Here is an 18468-nt window from a genome sequence, read left to right on the forward strand (position 1 = left end):
TCAGTGACTTGGATTATCATTAAATAGTCAGATGGATGCATGACTGAAAATCTGTCACAGTCATCTTATTTTAACTCTTTAATTTCTTCATTTTTCATTCATCTGATATATAGTCTGGGAGACCTAGGATGTGATTTGTAGATACCATGTAAACCAATAAAAGTCTTCATATTATGTCATAGTGTTCACTACCTCTTTATCAGTATTTTTGAAATAATCCTCTACCTTAAGGTCTTAAAAAATAGATTAAAAAACTTTTGGGGGGAATTTGATAAGTAGACTTTTAGCTTTGAAGATGAACCAATGAGGTTTTTTCTTCTTAAAAGTGAGGTATAAAAGCAAAACGGCTTATATGGCAGTGACAAGATCTTCCTGTTGTTTCCAAAAATGCTGCCCTGGGTATGTCTGAAATGTGTCTGGCTCTGTAGCTGAGATCAGAGGATGCACTGAAAGTGGGAATCCTTTATGTCTATTCATATAGAGATGTTCCAGGCAGTCCCCAAACTGCAGCTCATTCAAGAAATTAAATAAAAGTAGGTGAGAGGAAGAAGGAAGGAGAATAAAATCAACTTCATAATCTAAGATGAGATGTGATTGATCATTGCTTTCAGTAACCCACTGGGCATTTTTGATGTTTTGTAGTAAATTAATAAATAAACAAGGCACTATCTCTCAAACTGAAATTTGGCAGAAGGCAATTAGTCTGGATCAATTAATGTCAGAAAATGAAAATAATACAGTAATGACACACCTTCTAAAAGAACATTTAGTATGTGTGTCTTAAGCTTTTAAGCAAGTCAAGAATTCCCGAGATTAAACAGATCTGATATTACTTTATTTTAATTTGATTTTTTTTTAATATACATTATAGATGACAAGTTCCACTCTACACGGTTTCTATTGGTTTTGTCTCTCAAACACGACTTGCAAACCAGCTGCTTTGAACTACAGCCCAGAGCTACAGAGCTCATCTGCAGTTACTTAAGTGACTTATTAAAATATGTTATATAACAAGTTTATTCTTGGGAAGTTAGCAAGAGACATTTAAAGACATGAATGACAAAACAGGTCAAAGTCTGTAACTTCAAAATTACTTTTCCCCCATTATGGAACTGGACACCACCATCAGCCCTGAGTGAAAAGCAATTCTAGGCCACACCTTGGTGTTCCTTATTTTCATGATATCAGTATGAGGAAGGGCTGGCAAGGGGAATTGAAGACTGAATCTTTGGACCAGGTTTCTGGAACAGCATGGAATCAGCTGGAGTGAATGTAACATATCTCAATGCAAAGTAGCATATATAAATCTACATTTTCAATAGGCTTAAATAATATTACATATTACAATAATACATACATATACATCATATACATATACATATACATATACATATACTATCATATTCACTTAAATACCAGTAAAGCACATAGTATATAGGTCAGAGTCCAACATTTTCAAGACTAAAAATATTTAGAGGGTTAGATTAACATATTCATCCTGTTGGGACTACTGCAAGACAGAATTTGAAGGAAAGAGTGCATGCTGAGTTTTGGATTCATGGAAGAAATCCTGGATCCACCACAGAAAATATGCATCATTAAGAACTCTGTCTTTATGTATTAACGCCATGTGGACATCTCCCTTTGATCAGCAGCCTGAGTGAAAATCACCCTCATATCAAGGTTTTAAGCAGTGCAAGTCTATGCTTCCTGTCTCTAAAAGAATGAATTTCAGTCAGTGTGAATTAAATGGAAGACTAAAACTAACCTTTGTGGCAAGGTTGCAATAGAAAATCTATTTATGTTATTTCACACCTCTGTAGGAGAGAGTGACAAGCCTGAAGTCAAGGAAGAAGCCCAGCACTTTCACAAAAGGAAGAAGTTTCCCATGTAAAATGCCTGGCTCTTTAAGATGTGTCTTACTTGCTTTTGAATGTCATCCCAGAACTGTTGTTCCTCTCTTGCTGGAGGATGTCAAAGTGATGCCGCGCAGAATCATTTCCATTCTTGAAAAATGTCCTCCCTGTAACATTTTTATCCCTTCCAAATGACACTTATTCTTAACAACACACCACAATATTTATCTCCTTGAGACTAAGATTATACCCTGAAAAATGAAGGCTCTTTTGAAAGCCTACCAGTTCCAAATCAACATGTGCTACAACCAGGAAAAAAAAAAAAAGTTGAGCTTAAGCCAAAGGAGCAACATTGGAAGGCTGAATCAGAGGACATATACATTAAAGCTTGATTAAGTATTTAGTACTTCTTGAGCTTCTTGTTGCCCAGGGCACTTTTTGTGTCATTTTTATTGGTCTCCCACCTCCCAATTTATATGTCTTTGTATTTTTGTTTTACCTCATTACAGATTCCTTACAATGTACGATCTGTATTAACAAATCAACAAAGCAGCTGCTAGCTACAGTTAGTGCATTTTTCTTTATCCATTAACATTTACAGTATGTGAGATCAAGCATTGCAGACACATGCACATAAATGTATAGAGAGAGCCACACATACTTGTCAGACATTCAGGAAAATTGAACAATGCAGAGTTATTGTTGCACATCTCACACCGGGCTCCTTATCTGCATTATAACGGCTCAAGAGATATGCTCAAGATGCTCAGAAACTCAGGCTCCTTTTGCATTTTCAGGGCTTGCAGTTTGATGAATTTGCTCTTTTAGTCTCCTGAATTCCTTTGAAAACTGAAACACTAATATCATTCAGGCTTTGTGTATCTGAACAAATTTTTTTCCCACAGGAAGGTCAGGACTTGACCTATGAAGTCAATGGAAAATGGAAATTTCCTAAACATGTTTGCCAAGAGTGGCTGTTGACAGATATTTTAATTAAAAAAATTATCAGATAGCAGCACTCATGCACCCATAATTTGGGATTGTCTGTCATAATTGCCCTGCAGGACCAATTTCAGGTGCAAAAGAGATATTTTAAAGAAATCATATTTTCAGAGATTACTATTCTTTTGCTCTCATTTGAAGATCACTCACTTTTATTTTGTTGTTGGACTGATTAGCTTCAGCTTCTGATATGCCAAAGTAGTACACGAATTTGCTCCCTAAGATTCCCTGGGTAGGCTTTATCTCATTTAGTTTCAATCATCCCAGAGTTGGAATCTGTCTCCATCAAAGGTCCACGCTGCAATCCAGCCTGCATCACCTCCAGCTGAGGTGATGGGCCCCAAATCTCCATGTTCTACAGCCATGTTCTACAGCTCCACATTCTACAAACAGGACTGTCATATGGAGGTTTGGAGATCATTCCACTTTCTTACCCTGCATGTAGGTAGAAGCAAAAAACACTGCTTATCACATTTACAAACTATGGAGATTATATACTTCATTTCCAAGTTCTAGCTTTTTCTCTCTGACACCCATATACTTCCCAAAAGTCTCAGCTTACAAAAAATTAGGTTTTATTCCAAGTTGTGTTTTTTTTTCTATATTAATGATGTTCCAAAGCCATTTTATTACTGTCCCAGGATCATTTCCAGCCTATAGACATTACTTCTCTTGGGGATGCCAAGACACTCATACTTTTGTCTTTTATTTCTCATCTGGGTTATTGTAATTCATTACTTACTGGTCCACTTGTCACTTTTTGTTTTAGTTGCTTACAGCTGGTGCAAAATTTGGCTGCTTGATTGCTTATGAGATTTCTAATTACATTACTGCAATAATGAAATGGTTTCACTTGCCTCCTGTGAAACAGCAGATTGCTTTTAAGAGTTTACTCCTAACAAATAAATATACACAATAGGCCATTTATTGCTCACACCAGTATAAAATGGCCATTCCCTTGATTCTAACTGTCTTTTGGATTATGGGAATTTCAGCTATTCTTTTTTTGTTATTGTTGTTCCATATATTTGTAAAACGAATAACTTAGATTTCACTGAGTCTTTATCAGATAAGTATTCCTTTCTCAATTTTCATGACCTATTTCTTCTCCCTACTCCTGGTCATTTATTTTAAAACATATCAGGTACCAAAGAAAGATATATGTCTATATATATCCATATTCACTGATATTAGACAGCGAAACTTTGCTTTGATTAGGTACCAGAATCTTTTCAACTAAGTTAGCAGCAGTAGTGATGTGTTCTATAGCCTGCCAATTACCCTGAGAGGTTCTAACAGAGCAAGGCTGAAATAGAACAGCACTGAAAATGAAAAAAAAAACAAACAAAACAAAAACCCAAACAATAAAACCCCCAAATCATTCAAAACAAAATATAAAGCACATCTGATTAGAATTTAAGATTATTTTCACTTAATTTCAGATTGAACTTAAACTTACAGTAAAGAACAGACTATAGTTACAAAAAAACCCAAACAAGTAATGCAGTTCCTAGCTTCATTTACAAATAAAGCTTTGAAGAAACCTGTAGGCAAGCACAGTGGCAATGCTTTATTTCACTTGCTTGCAAAAAACACCCTGCAACATTTAACTAGTCAGTAATTAAGAAGCTTAGCTGTACTACATCACAAGTCATGTAGATTGCAGAGGTTGCATCAATTAATATAATCATGCTGGTATGCATTCCAGGTAATTTTATGTTTTAAATAATGTGTGAATTTATGCTCAACCCTTCTTTTGATGAAGAAATATTGAAAGGATGATGATAAGATTGGAATACTTTATCACCCAAAACAAACTTGGAGTCTGACATGTGGAAAAGAAATGATAAAAATAAAACTAAAACAAAAAGGTAAAGAAGGTTTTGACAAAATTCTGTAAAAATTATTTTGTTAAACTGTATTTGAGAAGGTGAATGGGGGACAATTATTCACCAATAAAATTGCTCACAAGGTATAAAAAAAGGAAAGGAAAATCTGTTTTCTTGAAAGCAAGGCAAATTACAGAAACCACTGCCACTGTGTATTTTGGAGGCTAGCAGTCCAAGTGAGTTTCAATAGTCAGTTCTGGAGGATGACTCTTTTGGTACTTCTTGAGCATAGTCATCCCAGTTCAACCCTTAGCTAATTTCTGATGTGCTAGAAGCTCAGACACATACCAAATAAAGAATTATTTTGGTAGTGTCCTATTTCTAGCACTTTCACAAAGCATCATCTGGTAGACAGTACACATTTGTTCTGACTTAAAACCGTTCTGTAGTTCATAAACACAGACACTCACTTCTATATGCAGAAGCATCAAGTTGTAAAAATGATTGTGACTAAGCCAGTGAAAAAAAGCAAAAGTAATACAGCTATGCCTGCCATCACATATAGAAATCAGAGTGCCAAATTTACATTAAATGTCACCAGAACCAGGAGAGGTCAGACAGAGATGAGTGCTCTTGCAGTAAATAAAAATTGTTGTGCCTTCTCTCTTGTCAAACCTGGCTGCTGAACCCTTATTACACATTACAATTACTTCTGAGATGGAATACAGACTTCATGCATTATATTTATTTCACTTCATTTGCATGCTAAATACATAACATTTGCATTTCTACTAAAGCAATGACACAAACTTGTAACTCAAAAGATGTACTTTGATTGGAACTTGTAATTATAACACGTAGTAGAAGTAAGATAAATTCTCAACGTACACTGGGAATTTTGTTCAAGGGGGCCAGTGCTGCTTCACTGAATCATTTCTAAGAAGCAATGTGGAGGAGTGAAAATGAAGAGAAAAGAGATCCACTAGCCAAAGGGAAGCATAAGATAAAAAGAGCTTTTAAAAAGAAGTAGAAAATATCCCAAAACCAAGCCTTACTGAAAAAACAATCTCTCAGAAGAGCTCCAACTTTAAATGCTCACCCACCTGACAGGAACTGGACATTTAATCTCTAATACATATTGACATATAAGAAATCAATGTAGTTTTGAAATGTAATTACTGAGCAATTTACATGAAAAAACCTTTCAGTATAGGAAATCTATCACTTAGGTAATGTTCTTGTGTGCAGAAACCTTTAAGTATTCTCAATTTGAAAGTATGTCTTAAAAATGCATTGTGGCATTGCAAGATATTTGCTTTAAAAATATGTTTTACAATTAGGTTGCATTCCTTCTCTTGAAAGTAAGAGATGAAGAGGAGAGCAGTTTATGCCTTCAAGATTTTTTTCCTCAGTCCTCTGAACAAGAGATTTCCATTAAGAATGGGGGCTACACAGAGAATACTTCTGTAAGCTGATGAGGTTAGGGAACATCCAAATGTGAGATCACCCAGCCTGGGGTCCCACTACTTTTAAAGCAAATTTTAGCAGGACTCCATCCATTAGTTTTATAGTCTATACAAAGAAGGTATGGTTGCAGAATCTCTTAACTTGAAAGTTTTGATAAAAAGTACTGCAGAGCCTTATAAATTTCCTTGAACACTATTATGTTTTATATTAAACAGAGTATTGGTATGAGATGTCATCTATCTAAATTGCTCTGTGCTGTCATTTCACTGTTTGCTGCATTTGTTACAACAGTGTTTAAAGCATTCTGGAGAGCACTGCTTTCCAGAACAAGCTCCTCTCACACTGAATATGTGCTGCTGTGGTTATGTATCATAAAGCGTAAAAGCAGAAGTTCTAGCATGACTTACATACTAATAAAAATATTTGCTAGTAACCAAGGATGTGATGCTCCTTAACAGATGCCTGTTCAGTGCCTCTCTATAGGCAGAAGAGGCCAGAAAACTTGGCAGTATTTTAACTTGCATGTTTTATGTACTTCAGTAAGAAATTGCAATGTGTATTGCTCCTATAACTCATTCCATCAAAAATATTTATGTCAGCCATACAAAATTATAACAATATAGCTCTCCTGGAAAAAACCTAAGCCTATGTATTTCACCTGTCACGGGAAAAGTCACTGCATAGTCCAAAATGACAAAAGACAAGACAACAGGTCAGAGATGGTACAGTGAAAGTGGTCTGGATATATGTGGTATCAGAATGAAGACTGAATAATGAAGAAACAAAGGTATGGATTTGGGTTTTGTTGGTTTTTATTTTGCTAGGGATTTTTTTTTTTGCAGTACCAAAACTATCATTTTGTTCTGAAAATTCAGATTTGTTTTTAAATACCGTATTTTGAATTTTACTTTTGTGTGTGAAAAAACAGAGAGAAAAATGTGCTATTTCTTGGATGACCTATCTGAGGATTTACACTCTGTACATTCTAGCCAGGAACTTATAAATATGCAACAGCTATAAACCACCAAATCTTGATGTAGCTAAATAAAACTTTTTAAAAGCCAACAGAGACAACTACAAGGAAAATACTTATCCTGACCTTACTCCTTTCACATTCTGACTGATCATGAACTGTATTCTTACATTTGACATAAACATAGATGCACTGTTGGAAGGATGTCTCCTACATTATCTGCTGATATATCAAACTGTTATAAACTATTTATTTATAATGAAATTTTTAGTATTTTTGAAATAATTATTGAACACCTCCTCCCAAAAAGAGACGGAAGAAAAAAATAATCACTTCTGGGTAAGAGGTTAACTTTTGATCAGGACAGAGGGAGGAAGCAAAGAGCAGGTATGCCAGGACCTGCATCTCTATATTCTCTATGTCTAGTGAGCACTCTTCCACCACTCTGTTCTGATGAAGGCATGTTTTTTTAAGTGGAAGAAGATATTAAAAATTCAAAGAAATACAAGAAGACTTAGGCTGACGAGGAATAGGAAATTTTGGAAATGTTTAAAATATTTTGCTGTATATAAAGATTATTTCCTAGCCTATCCTAACCTAAACAAACATTAGCCTCCACAATCTCCCCCTCAGCACTCATGTGGGAGTATGAGAAATACAGGTGATGTCAAGTGTGGTATAACTAAATAAGCCAAAGTCTTCTTTCTTGGGCAAAGAAGAATGCAATTAATAAATTGTTATTTATCATAAGAAAAATACAATTAACTAATGTTACTATATGATATCAAAATTAACATTTTTTACATCTCACCAATAATCTTACAGAGATTAAATAAGTACCCAGAAGAAAAATGGAGACTGCCCACTAGGCTTTGGAAGGGGAAAAACCCATTGAAAGAAGAACTTGAATAAAATTAATGGAAAATATAAGATGTTATTTCTTCCTAATATTATCTAAACTTCCTATTTTCCTATATTTCCTGAACCAGATTGCATTCCTACTCTAATTATGGAAATTATTCCATGATATCCTTCTAAATTTTCTATCTCTCGCATATCTTACACTTATAATTTGTGTGCAGACATTTAAAATTTGCATCTCTATCTTCCTCCCTTCTTTAATTTGTGCTGTGAATAGCCCAATACATTCTGTTTTCAGGATTTTTGTCAGTATTTTTCACATTGTCCTGTGGCATTTTGTTGCTCTTCTGTCAATCTTGGGAGTAAACTTAATATTCTTACTCTTTTTCATGAGATATAGTCTAATCTCTGTCTTATTCCATATGATTGCAAGGCTGACTTATCCAGGTGGTCTGGTGAAACCATCTCTGTGGGGTGCATCCTTCACTACTACAAAATTAATGCAACTTGCACAGATATACCTTTAGTAATACTTTTTACTTTGAAATTTTATTTGCCAGGAGAATTCTGCTTTAAAAAAATGTTTATCCAGACAAAGTTTGACAGAACAACACAGGAGTTTTCCTCTAAGTGTTAAATTAGAGCTTCCAAATGAAAGGGTTGGATGAAAATCCAGCTGTGCCCCTCAGATCAGCTAAATGCTTCTGTAGTCATTATACAAGATTGATGAGAACCTCCTTGACAGATCCTCCTTGATTTGGACAACTGAAGTTAACAAGGCTTATACTCAAATTATTCTCACAGCACTAAATAAATACAAGCTTTTTAATTGCTTATTATGCTTTAATGAACCAGTTGAACATATTTTGGTTTAATTGTTTTTCTTCATATTTGACCTTTTTTTAACTCTTTTTCCCATTTCCAAACTGTAAATATATTTATTTGTCACTAGTCCTCATGTTTTTTTATCCATCTTAGATATTCCAAAATAGTTCATAATGCTGAAAACCTTATAACAATGAATATACATGGATTGCAGCTATCAGCTGTGCTTTCGGAGTAGAAGTTCCCTTTACTCTTAGGCCAGTAAAGCCTTTTTAGCCAAATTTCTTTATGGAAGAAAGGCAGGTACTTAAACTATTAATGCACTGTCTTCCCATTGCTCCTCAGGACTGAAGACCAAGATAACATTAGGTTGGGGCACTGTCTGCCTGGTCAGCTTTAGAACATACCCAAAGACATATCAAGCATGAAAGTCAGTTATCACCACTTTTACCTTTATGAAAACATATGAAGAACTGATTATAATGAATGCCTCTGCCTGAATTAAGGGGCAGACGAGACCATGTGCTGAAGTCAATAGATTTTATTTACAGATACAGATTTTATTTAAGAGTACACATGAGCTAGAGAGATAGAAAGAAATTGGAGGAGAGAAGAGGGGTGGAAGAAAGAGAAAGAGAGAGAGAGAAAAAAATTAAGCAATAGCTATCATCCCATGTGGATTCCTGCAGTGCCCCACTGGTCCTTCCTCACCCTGGCCTTCAGTGGGGTGGGTCCCAGAGTAGCTCTTCTGGAGGTGTCACTTCTGTGCTGTCTGGTCCTGGGTGTGCACAGGGTGTGGGTGCTGCTCCCATAACGTGGGGTGCCCTGTGCATGAGCCCTCGCTGCCTGTCCCACAGTTTGCCATGGGGGGAAATTTATCTGGGTGCATTACCCAGATCTGCCTCACCAGGCCTGGAATGAGCATCTTCCTGGTGCTGTCTGCACTTATCTCAGGTTCTGTTGTGGTGGCTTCTCTTATGGGGACAGTGTTTTGAGACATGAAACTGCATTCTTCAAGTCCTCACAAAACATTCATACAATAATAGAGTGAGTATTTTTCTCTACAGGAAAACTTCCTTTTTATTTCCTGTAATTGGAAACTAGTGAATTTTACTATTATCTTCAGGTAAATCAAAGTTGATTACACTTGCAGAACTAGCTTCAAGGAGTGTGGCTGCACGTCTTTCAAAATCTCACCTAACAGAGAAATCACTGAATTCAAAGGGAATAACAGAGACTCTTCCACAGAGTAATTCCATTAAATATATCATTCCTTATAAAAAAACTCTGAGCCATAGTCAATTTAATGTAGCTGTTGTTTGCTATTTCTTATTTTCTCTCCCAGGAAACAAACAAATATTATCTTTTTCTAGTTCTAGTTAAATATATTAGACTGTAAACTTTTGCATCAGAAGCTACTTGCTCGTCCTGCAAAGCAACCAGTGTGGTGAGCTTGAACAATTAGAAAAGCCTTAGAAAATGGTTTAACTGAAAAACTGTGAAATAATGGCCAGACAAAATAAAAGTTTAATCAACTCATCTACCGAGCACGGAGACTAAAGGGTGTAACAACAGTTTTGCAGAACTACAAATACAAGAAGAGGAAATTTGAGTGAGGAGGCTATTACATGTATTAGGAAAAAAGAGCTAGGAAATCTAGCTAGAACGTGACATCTTAGTGAAGAAGAAAATAAAGTGATTTCTTTAAGAACAAGGACAGTAAATGTTTGAAAAGTGTCTCTGGGAGTGGGGTATATTCTCCGTGATACACACTCTCTAAATCAAGTTTGGATGACTTTCTGAAATACAAGCCTGGGTTCAGTCAGATGGTTTAGGTTTGGTGCAGGAGCTGCTGCAAGTAATTCCCTAGCATGCATTATGCAACAGGATGAGCTTTAAAATCTACTGAGAAAATGTTTGGGCCAACCTTGCAGCTTGCACACACTGATATAACTTTTTAAAAGCCCGTTGAGTTGTATTGATTTACACCAGCTTCTGATCTTGCCCTTGGAATATAATTTACTGCTGTCATTATGCAGTAACACCCAGACCCTGCCTGTTTTCCACGCTGTAATAAGAGCAGCTGTCTTTGCGGTTTGGGGCCTGATCCAATTACACTCAATGGGAAAACTCCCATTTAGTGCAGGCACACAATTAGATGGTTACAAATTGGTCACAAATAAATTCAGACTGGAAATTAAAACTATTCCATCTGAGATTGTTTTTTAGTTATCTAGTAAAGCACTGGAGTTGCCTCACAAACAGATTAACAATTCAAGGAACGTGTTAAAATTAAGACTGGAAATAGGGAAGGGACTGTGCAACAAACAGAAAAAGAGGTCTGCATGTAACAGCATTTCCACTGTACCCTCTGTGTCTTGTAATTTGTAGCACAGAGACAGCACCCAGCTGAGGCAGAAAGGAGTGGGACTTAGGGATCTGGGGCACTTGATGTCACGGTGTCTCTAGAAGGATTTGAAGTGAACCTGTTGTTTCATAATACTTTTTAGGTGTTACTAGTCCTCTTTATGGGGTTTTTCAGGCAGCAAAAAATGTGCAGGAAGAGCCTTCAAGGTGTGTAGTAGCTATAATTTGTGTGTCTTTAAAACTTTCTAGGTGCCTGGAAAGTGTCAGTGATCCAAGGCAGACAGCAGGTGGACTCACCCTGTAAAACAGTGAGATGAGCTGGGTGTGTGCTTTGGGGTCCAGCTCACTTTCTCAGGGTTGAACCATTTGTCAGATTTTATGGCAGCAGGAATTGCTTTCCCCGGGTCACTCACAGTAACTGTTCAAGGTATTTTGCTTTGTAATATCTTAATTTTCTTTAATATACTACCTCAACTCTTAGGAGGTATGCTTGACCTTCTTTCTTCCTCTGGCATATTCTGGTTATGGGGGTTTTTTGGCATTTTACTATGTTGTAAGCAATTTTTAGAGAACCAGGAAGTCTTCTGTTATGTTGTGGATTACATCATAGGCTTTTCTGAAACACATATCTACTGTAGAGTTTCCTCTAGCTGTGATACAATTGCTGAAATGAAAGAATGAAAGCAAGCCCATTTGGTCTTGTTTTTCTATTTATTTTGTCTACTGTGGAACACAGAGTATTTTATTTCTGTCTTTTATTCCTGTCTATTTTTCTTTTTTTTTCACTCCTGTCTTTAAGCATTCTGGTTTATCTTTGAAGGGGGAAGAGCACAGTCAGATACAGCCTCTGTGAAAAGAGCCCAGACAAATGAGTAGGAGGCATTCTGATCCCAGGTAAGGGCAGGGCTTTTCTTTATTTGGCTTGCTTATTATTCTACCACCACAAATATTACTGTTATTTCTGCCACACAAAACAGAAGCTGAAACACTGAAAGACCAGCATCAATGCTTGCCCAGCGACAGCTCTTTCAGTAAAAAAAGGTATGTGATGAAAGTATATAATTAAGGTACCAGAGGTAGGTTTTATCTGACTAAATATAGATATTTATAATATGATGGTAGTTATATCTAAAAATATATCCCTAAATATAAATTAGAGTGCTACTGACATAGAAGTACCATGCCACTAAAAAAGGAATCTGGGGTGACAAACTTGGATATGGACGTTGCTACTGCAAGCATTGAAGGTTAGGTTAGGTACATTTAATCCTAAATTCCACTAGTGACCATTTTAGGAGATATCAATAAAATACACTATGCTTAACATTCAGTTTCCTTATTTCTCTAGTTTATACAGTCTGATGTGGAAAATAAATGGTAAAGCTGATTTCTAGCCATGTAGGATTCTTGCAAGGATGGGAGGATAGCCAAGGTGCAAATGTGCATTACTCTGAGGCTCTTTACAACTTCCCATGTCCCAAGAAAGATGACCTGAAGAATAAAAATAAATACAGAATGCTGTTCTTTCCTTGTGAAATATCAATCACTTGAAAAAGTCATTCAGCAAAAGCTAGAACTGTTTAAACTTGCCAAGCTGAAGGTGGGGAAATAGTAAGCTGCTTGAAATTTCTCTCCCTGTCCTGTCAGGCAGGCACAGCACATGCTAGGAGCAGCTAAAAGTCTATGTTCACATAACACATGCACAACTTCATGTGACTCAAAGTGCTTAAATGGCAAGCACTATATACTACTAATATTTGTTAATAATATAGAAAGATAAACCACTTGATAATTTTTTCACATTGCTCCCATATTAATTTCCCAGCCTCGAAGTATAGGAATAGCTATAGATGAGAAGTAACAAAGAATGATTTCTCTCTGTTTCATTTTTGTACGTGAGAGGAGTTTACACAAAAATGCATCCTATTTTTACTCATTATGTATAATTTTACACCTATTTTTCCCATAAAATAATGCACATGCATGCACATCTTGATGCAATCGCTTCCATTTCTCAAGCACCTATATTATCAGTGCCACAACTGCTACCCTTCAGATAGCTTTCCATTCATTATATAATAGATAAATGTGGCTGATTCCAGTGCAGCTGAATTGTTTCCATGGTTCGATTTCAATGGTAAGGGTTTATTCAGCAAGGCATTTAAGTCTGTGTTCAATTTAGAGCAATTGGGTACTCCTAATATATCCTGAAAATTAGGCACCTGTCTACATCAGTGGGAATTAATGATATGCCCACATGTTTTTTTCTGAATCAAAGTTTAAATTTAAGGATACTCAGCGAAATACTGGTAAAGATACTACTGAAAATTCAGTGGCAGCCTCAGCTATGGCCGTTGCATAGAAACTATTGATGCTGCTCACAGAAATTCCCAGAGCTTTTAATTTTTTAATGTATTTCCTAATTTGTGTTAATAAAAATCCACACACAGACACACAAAAAGGGCTATGAAAATACCAGATGGAAATAAATCTTCCTCTGTTGTTTTTACCTGCTAACACTATTTTAATTATGATCAGTTCACAGACATTTCTGGGCAAATTGAAAACCAGCCTACAACTCAGTGAAAACACTGGCAATTTTCAAAAGCCAAAGATTAGCTTCTTGCACTAAAACAAAATCAGATGATAGTTTAACAAATATAGTTAGCCATGTAGAATTTAAAAGTAAAAATGTCAGAGCACATACTTATTGAGAAATATGCAATACTCAGATTTTGACAAGCCTGGGTGGCTCATGCATGCTCTTTTAATAAAGATAGGATTGTCGATGGGAATCAGAGAGATATTAGGAAAAGTCCCATTGAAATCCAGAGAAAGGTATGCTCACTATGCATAAGAATAATATATTGCAAAGATACACATGATTATCCTCCAGATTTGGCAAAGCAACAAAATATGCATGGAATATGTCAGCCAAAGTCCCTGTGGCAGATCAGCAGAGGAATTTGTATCTCCTGCTTTGAAGCTTGTGCTCGGAACGGGCACAGCCATGTACTGCAGAGCAGGAAAGGACAGGTGTAGTGAGGGCTGCCACATCTGCTCACTCCATTCCTACTGTTTTTAGGTATGAATAATGGAAGAGGTAGGTGTTATAGCTCAGTCAATTAGAGCACAAATAGTCCCCAGAGACAATGCCAACACTGCATCATCTCTGTCCCCAGCTGATGGTGCCTGGTGCATCTTCCCACTTGAGAATCTGTCCTGTGTTTTATGGCTTTGGGCTTGTGCTGTCCAAGATAGAAGTATTTATACAGAAACTATGGAAAGAGGCTAAAGAGAGGCACTGAAAGGTTAAGAGAAAAAGGAAACTTTAATGAGAAAATTGAAGTGCAAAATGCTTGGAATATGTAAGCATCCAGAAACCTTGAAACAATTGTAAAAGACAATCCTAAAGATATCATTTTGGCTGATTGCTAAAAACAAACTTTTGCTTAATTAGATACAGAGGAAACAGCTACATTCATACATAACAACTTCTTTATTTTATTATAATGTGAAATATTATGCTATTATTTTTAATAAACTTTATTGAGGTAAATGAAATTCAGAAAATGTAGCCATAGTCGGATAAATATAAGTTTAACTTATATAGAAAAGTAATATTTCATTACATGTAACACTCTGAAAGCTTAGGGTCCTTTCAAGCTCTGCATACCAGTGATTCAAAAGCATCTACCATTAAATAAAGATTGGTCAGCCATAGCTGACCAGTATCATGTCTTCACGTGTTCTCTTCATTTATATATCATCTCTGATTTAAGTTCAGGTTAAATATTTCTGAATTCTGGGGATATGACATCTTCTGAAGTATGGAATTAGATTCAATTTGCTCTGGTCTTTGGCTGGCCAAAATTTGAACCTTGTTTTACATTTACACTTGCACAGTCCCAAGCAGCCTGAGTGTTGAAGGTCCATCAAATTACCCACCAGCAGGCATGAAGCACCATGCCTGGGGATCCCCAATCTGGTTGAGCCCCCTTTTATTGCTTTTACAGCTACAACAGAGATGCAGGTGTACTAATGGCCAACATGATAGTGCAGAGAATGATAGAAATGACTGGTTTAAGGTGAAGGATCTGTACATGCCCATCTCAGGGGAAAAGTATACCCAAACGCAGGGAAGCTAGACTCCAAATATTATTTGCTATTATTTGATATTTTAAGCCTTCTATTTCCCTTAAAAAAACAAAACAAAAAACAAAACAAAAAAAAAACCAAACAAACAAACAAAAAAAACCAAACCAAACCAAACCAAACCAAAAAAAAAAAAAAAAAAAAAAAAAAAAAAAGAAAAGAAAATAAACCAGATAAACATACAAGAAAACCAACCACTAAAATTTCAGGAGGGTGTTTCTAGGGATATATGAAATTTTTAATCTTAATAAGCAAAATACCAAAGTAGATTTAATTAGCAAAATAGGATTGTTTCTCCTGCCTTTCTCTGATAGGATCATCCAGAAAGATCCAAGATTAGATGGAATATTGTAAAGCATGTGGTTTTCTGCTGCATGATCTAGAATAAAATCACTTATCTGGTATTGTTCCTCATTCATGTTATTTATTCTAATTTAATTTTGTTTTTACTGTACTAGCTAGCTTAAAGAGGCCCACTGTTCTACAGACAGGTGGCATGAAACTTCCTGATCCAGAAAGTCTTGCATTTTAAGAGGGCAGAAGGAAGACAAGAAGAGAAGAACAGAGACTATTTGCTTGAGTTGGCCTGGTAAGGTCTGGAACCCCTGAACTATAATGCCACCTTCCTAGGAACCTCCCTGGGTTCCCAATGCAGATTGATTAAACATTAATTATTTCATTTTTTAAAATCAAAATTAATACATTCTTCATAATCCTTTCTGTGTTTCTGGACTACCAAAATATTCTGATCACAGAAAATAGATCAGAAATAAGGAGACAGTATGTTTTATCTCAACAATTGAAGTATTGACAAGATATCACTCTAGCATGTATTAAAAAGAACTATCACTGTAAGAGTAGCCTGATTCTGTGAAGAAATATAGGATAGAATAATTTTTCTGCAGTCAATAAAACTAAGACTAGTTGGTAACTTTGAAATCAGAAATTCAGTTGCTTGTGCTGGAGCTGTAATTTACTTTTCATACAACTACATGGGAACTGCTTAAAAAAATCAAACTTTAAAAAATCCTATTGGTCGTTCTGCATCCTGCCTCAGCCACACACAATAGCAAATACTTACAATGAGAATAGCTCCACTGGAGCAATACTAATACATTTGCCACAGCTCCCACTCTGTCATTATGCACAGGAGCCTGTGCTTATCCCTTTTTAAATTGGAGACTCTTTTAACCAGGAATCCCCAGGATGAAACCGAACCATTTTCCTCACGGCAAAACAAATCCTTCTCTGGTGAATTTTGTTATTGTTTATTGTTACAGTGTTTTATCAGCACTAAACTGTATGAAGGCTTCAATTAGTTCTTGATGAATGATCCCATAAAATCATGTAGTTTCATTTCCCCTGCCACCAGATATTTCACTGAGTGTTATTAAATGAAATATAATTGGGACGGGATTCAGGAAACTTAGAGTCTTCCTATTTTCCTTTTGGGCTTGAGCATTACAGTGTGCCTCAAACATTTCATTTTTTAAACGTGATGGTTTTTTGTTTTAAACTGACAAATGCTCTGCAGTTCAAAACTATTGTTTAAGGTTTCTATGCTATTAGCAGTTAACATAAGAGTAGGAAAATACAGGTACTACAGACATTTTCTGCACCTTTCTCCTCTGTCGGGAGCTTTGTAAATTTCGCATTACTAAGACTAAGTAAGATTCACTGGAAAAAAACATTCCTCCCAGCTCTTGTGAATAACCATATTTTATTTGTCTCAGATGTAACTCTGTTGAATCCAACATAATTCCAACAAGAAAAAATTCAGCGTTTCATACTACACATTAAACTTACGGTTTGTTATGATTTGTGTTCTGTTTTTTGAGATAGTTTGCTTCAGCTGAATCGAGAGAGCGAATATTCTCAGTTTAAACTTCCACTAATTTTGTCCTTTCTCTTAGGTTTCATATCCAAATACAGGATTTACCGAGCAGAAGCATTAGGTTACATCCATGTCTACATCCACATTTCTGACATCTGGACTCCATGAGAGCTTTACAGCAATGGAAAGCTTGCTCTGAACATAGCTATCTCTCTCTTATCAAATTCTCCCACCTAGCATAAATGTTAGCAAAAAAAAGTCAGCAAAAGACTATCACATCTGGATGGAGGGACTAATTATCAGATCTCATAATGGAAGGAAATTCCTCTAACTAGTTAAAGACTCCTTGCAGCCTGCCCAGAACTATTAAAGTATCCTTTGGCTTGTCTGCTCACTTCTTTCCTTCACACTGGCAAGTAGATTTAGCCAATGATGCTGCTGGATATACACACTGCTGCAACTACCAGTGCTTCACAGCAAAACACAGTCAGTCTACTGATGGGATAAATGTGTTTGTAAGTATCAGACCCAAACATCTAAGTAAGTTCCAAATAGAATATTTTTAGTTAGGAAAAAAGAAAAAAGTGACAAATATCATACTATTCTATCATCAAAGAAGTATAAAGATATTTATCATATACTGCAAAAGATTTTTTACCTCCATATTGTGAAAGATGAGGATACTATCAGGCATCATATTCTTGGCACATATTTTTGGATCAGCTTAGTAGCAGGAAATCAAACCATCAAACATCACTAAACATAAGATACGAGAGGTTCAGATTTTACAGTTACATTAGAAGCCATAAATCATACAGCATTGTGAAAGAGAAGGAGCTAATAAATACATGAATGGAGCATGATGTTTTTTCTTCTAAAGGTAAAATTTAGTTATTCTTGTCATTTCTTCAACAAGTCAGAAATTTTACTAGTAAATCTCAGCATTTGAGTTATACATTCACAGACCCTGGGGGTCAGGAAAAATTCAGTTTTATGTAGTTGTATTCTTGACTGATGATGCAAAAACATGCAAAAAGCCCCAGCCACTCTTCTGATTTGGGACTCAGGAGAACTGACTTCAGTTGCTGGCTTTGACACAGGCACTTTCATCAGACAAGCCATACTCCATCTCAGCAAAACAGGGCTCCTCTGCCTTCCAACAGCACATGATAAATTCCCTGCTTCTTGAAGGACATGCCCACATCCATATCTGGAAAGGTACCCAAGGACACTCATGAGCAGCCCAAGCCACCTCAGCATCTCCCCTCTCCTGGAGTCACCTGGCCTCATTGCCCAACT

The 18468-nt window shown here is 36.1% G+C and overlaps 1 protein-coding gene across 29 annotated transcripts in view; it reads right to left on the reverse strand.

The window, feature by feature from the left end:
- Nucleotides 1-813: 813 nt before the first annotated feature.
- Nucleotides 814-18468, reverse strand: part of LOC148224426 (uncharacterized) — a 227952-nt gene continuing 210297 nt past the window's right edge. For 26 of the 29 annotated variants that reach the window (XM_088162013.1, XM_088162010.1, XM_088162012.1 and 23 more), the window contains one exon: nucleotides 814-18379. In XM_088162013.1, the coding sequence (XP_088018139.1) occupies nucleotides 18300-18379 (80 nt within the window). In that variant the 3' untranslated portion in view covers nucleotides 814-18299. The remainder of the gene's footprint in view (nucleotides 18380-18468) is intronic. The other 3 variants (XR_015802571.1, XR_015802575.1, XM_088162016.1) reach the window with 1 other exon arrangement.

The sequence above is a fragment of the Sturnus vulgaris genome, chromosome 3 (genome assembly GCF_052056855.1).
Source record: "Sturnus vulgaris isolate bStuVul1 chromosome 3, bStuVul1.hap1, whole genome shotgun sequence".
NCBI classification, from domain to species: Eukaryota; Metazoa; Chordata; class Aves; order Passeriformes; family Sturnidae; genus Sturnus; species Sturnus vulgaris.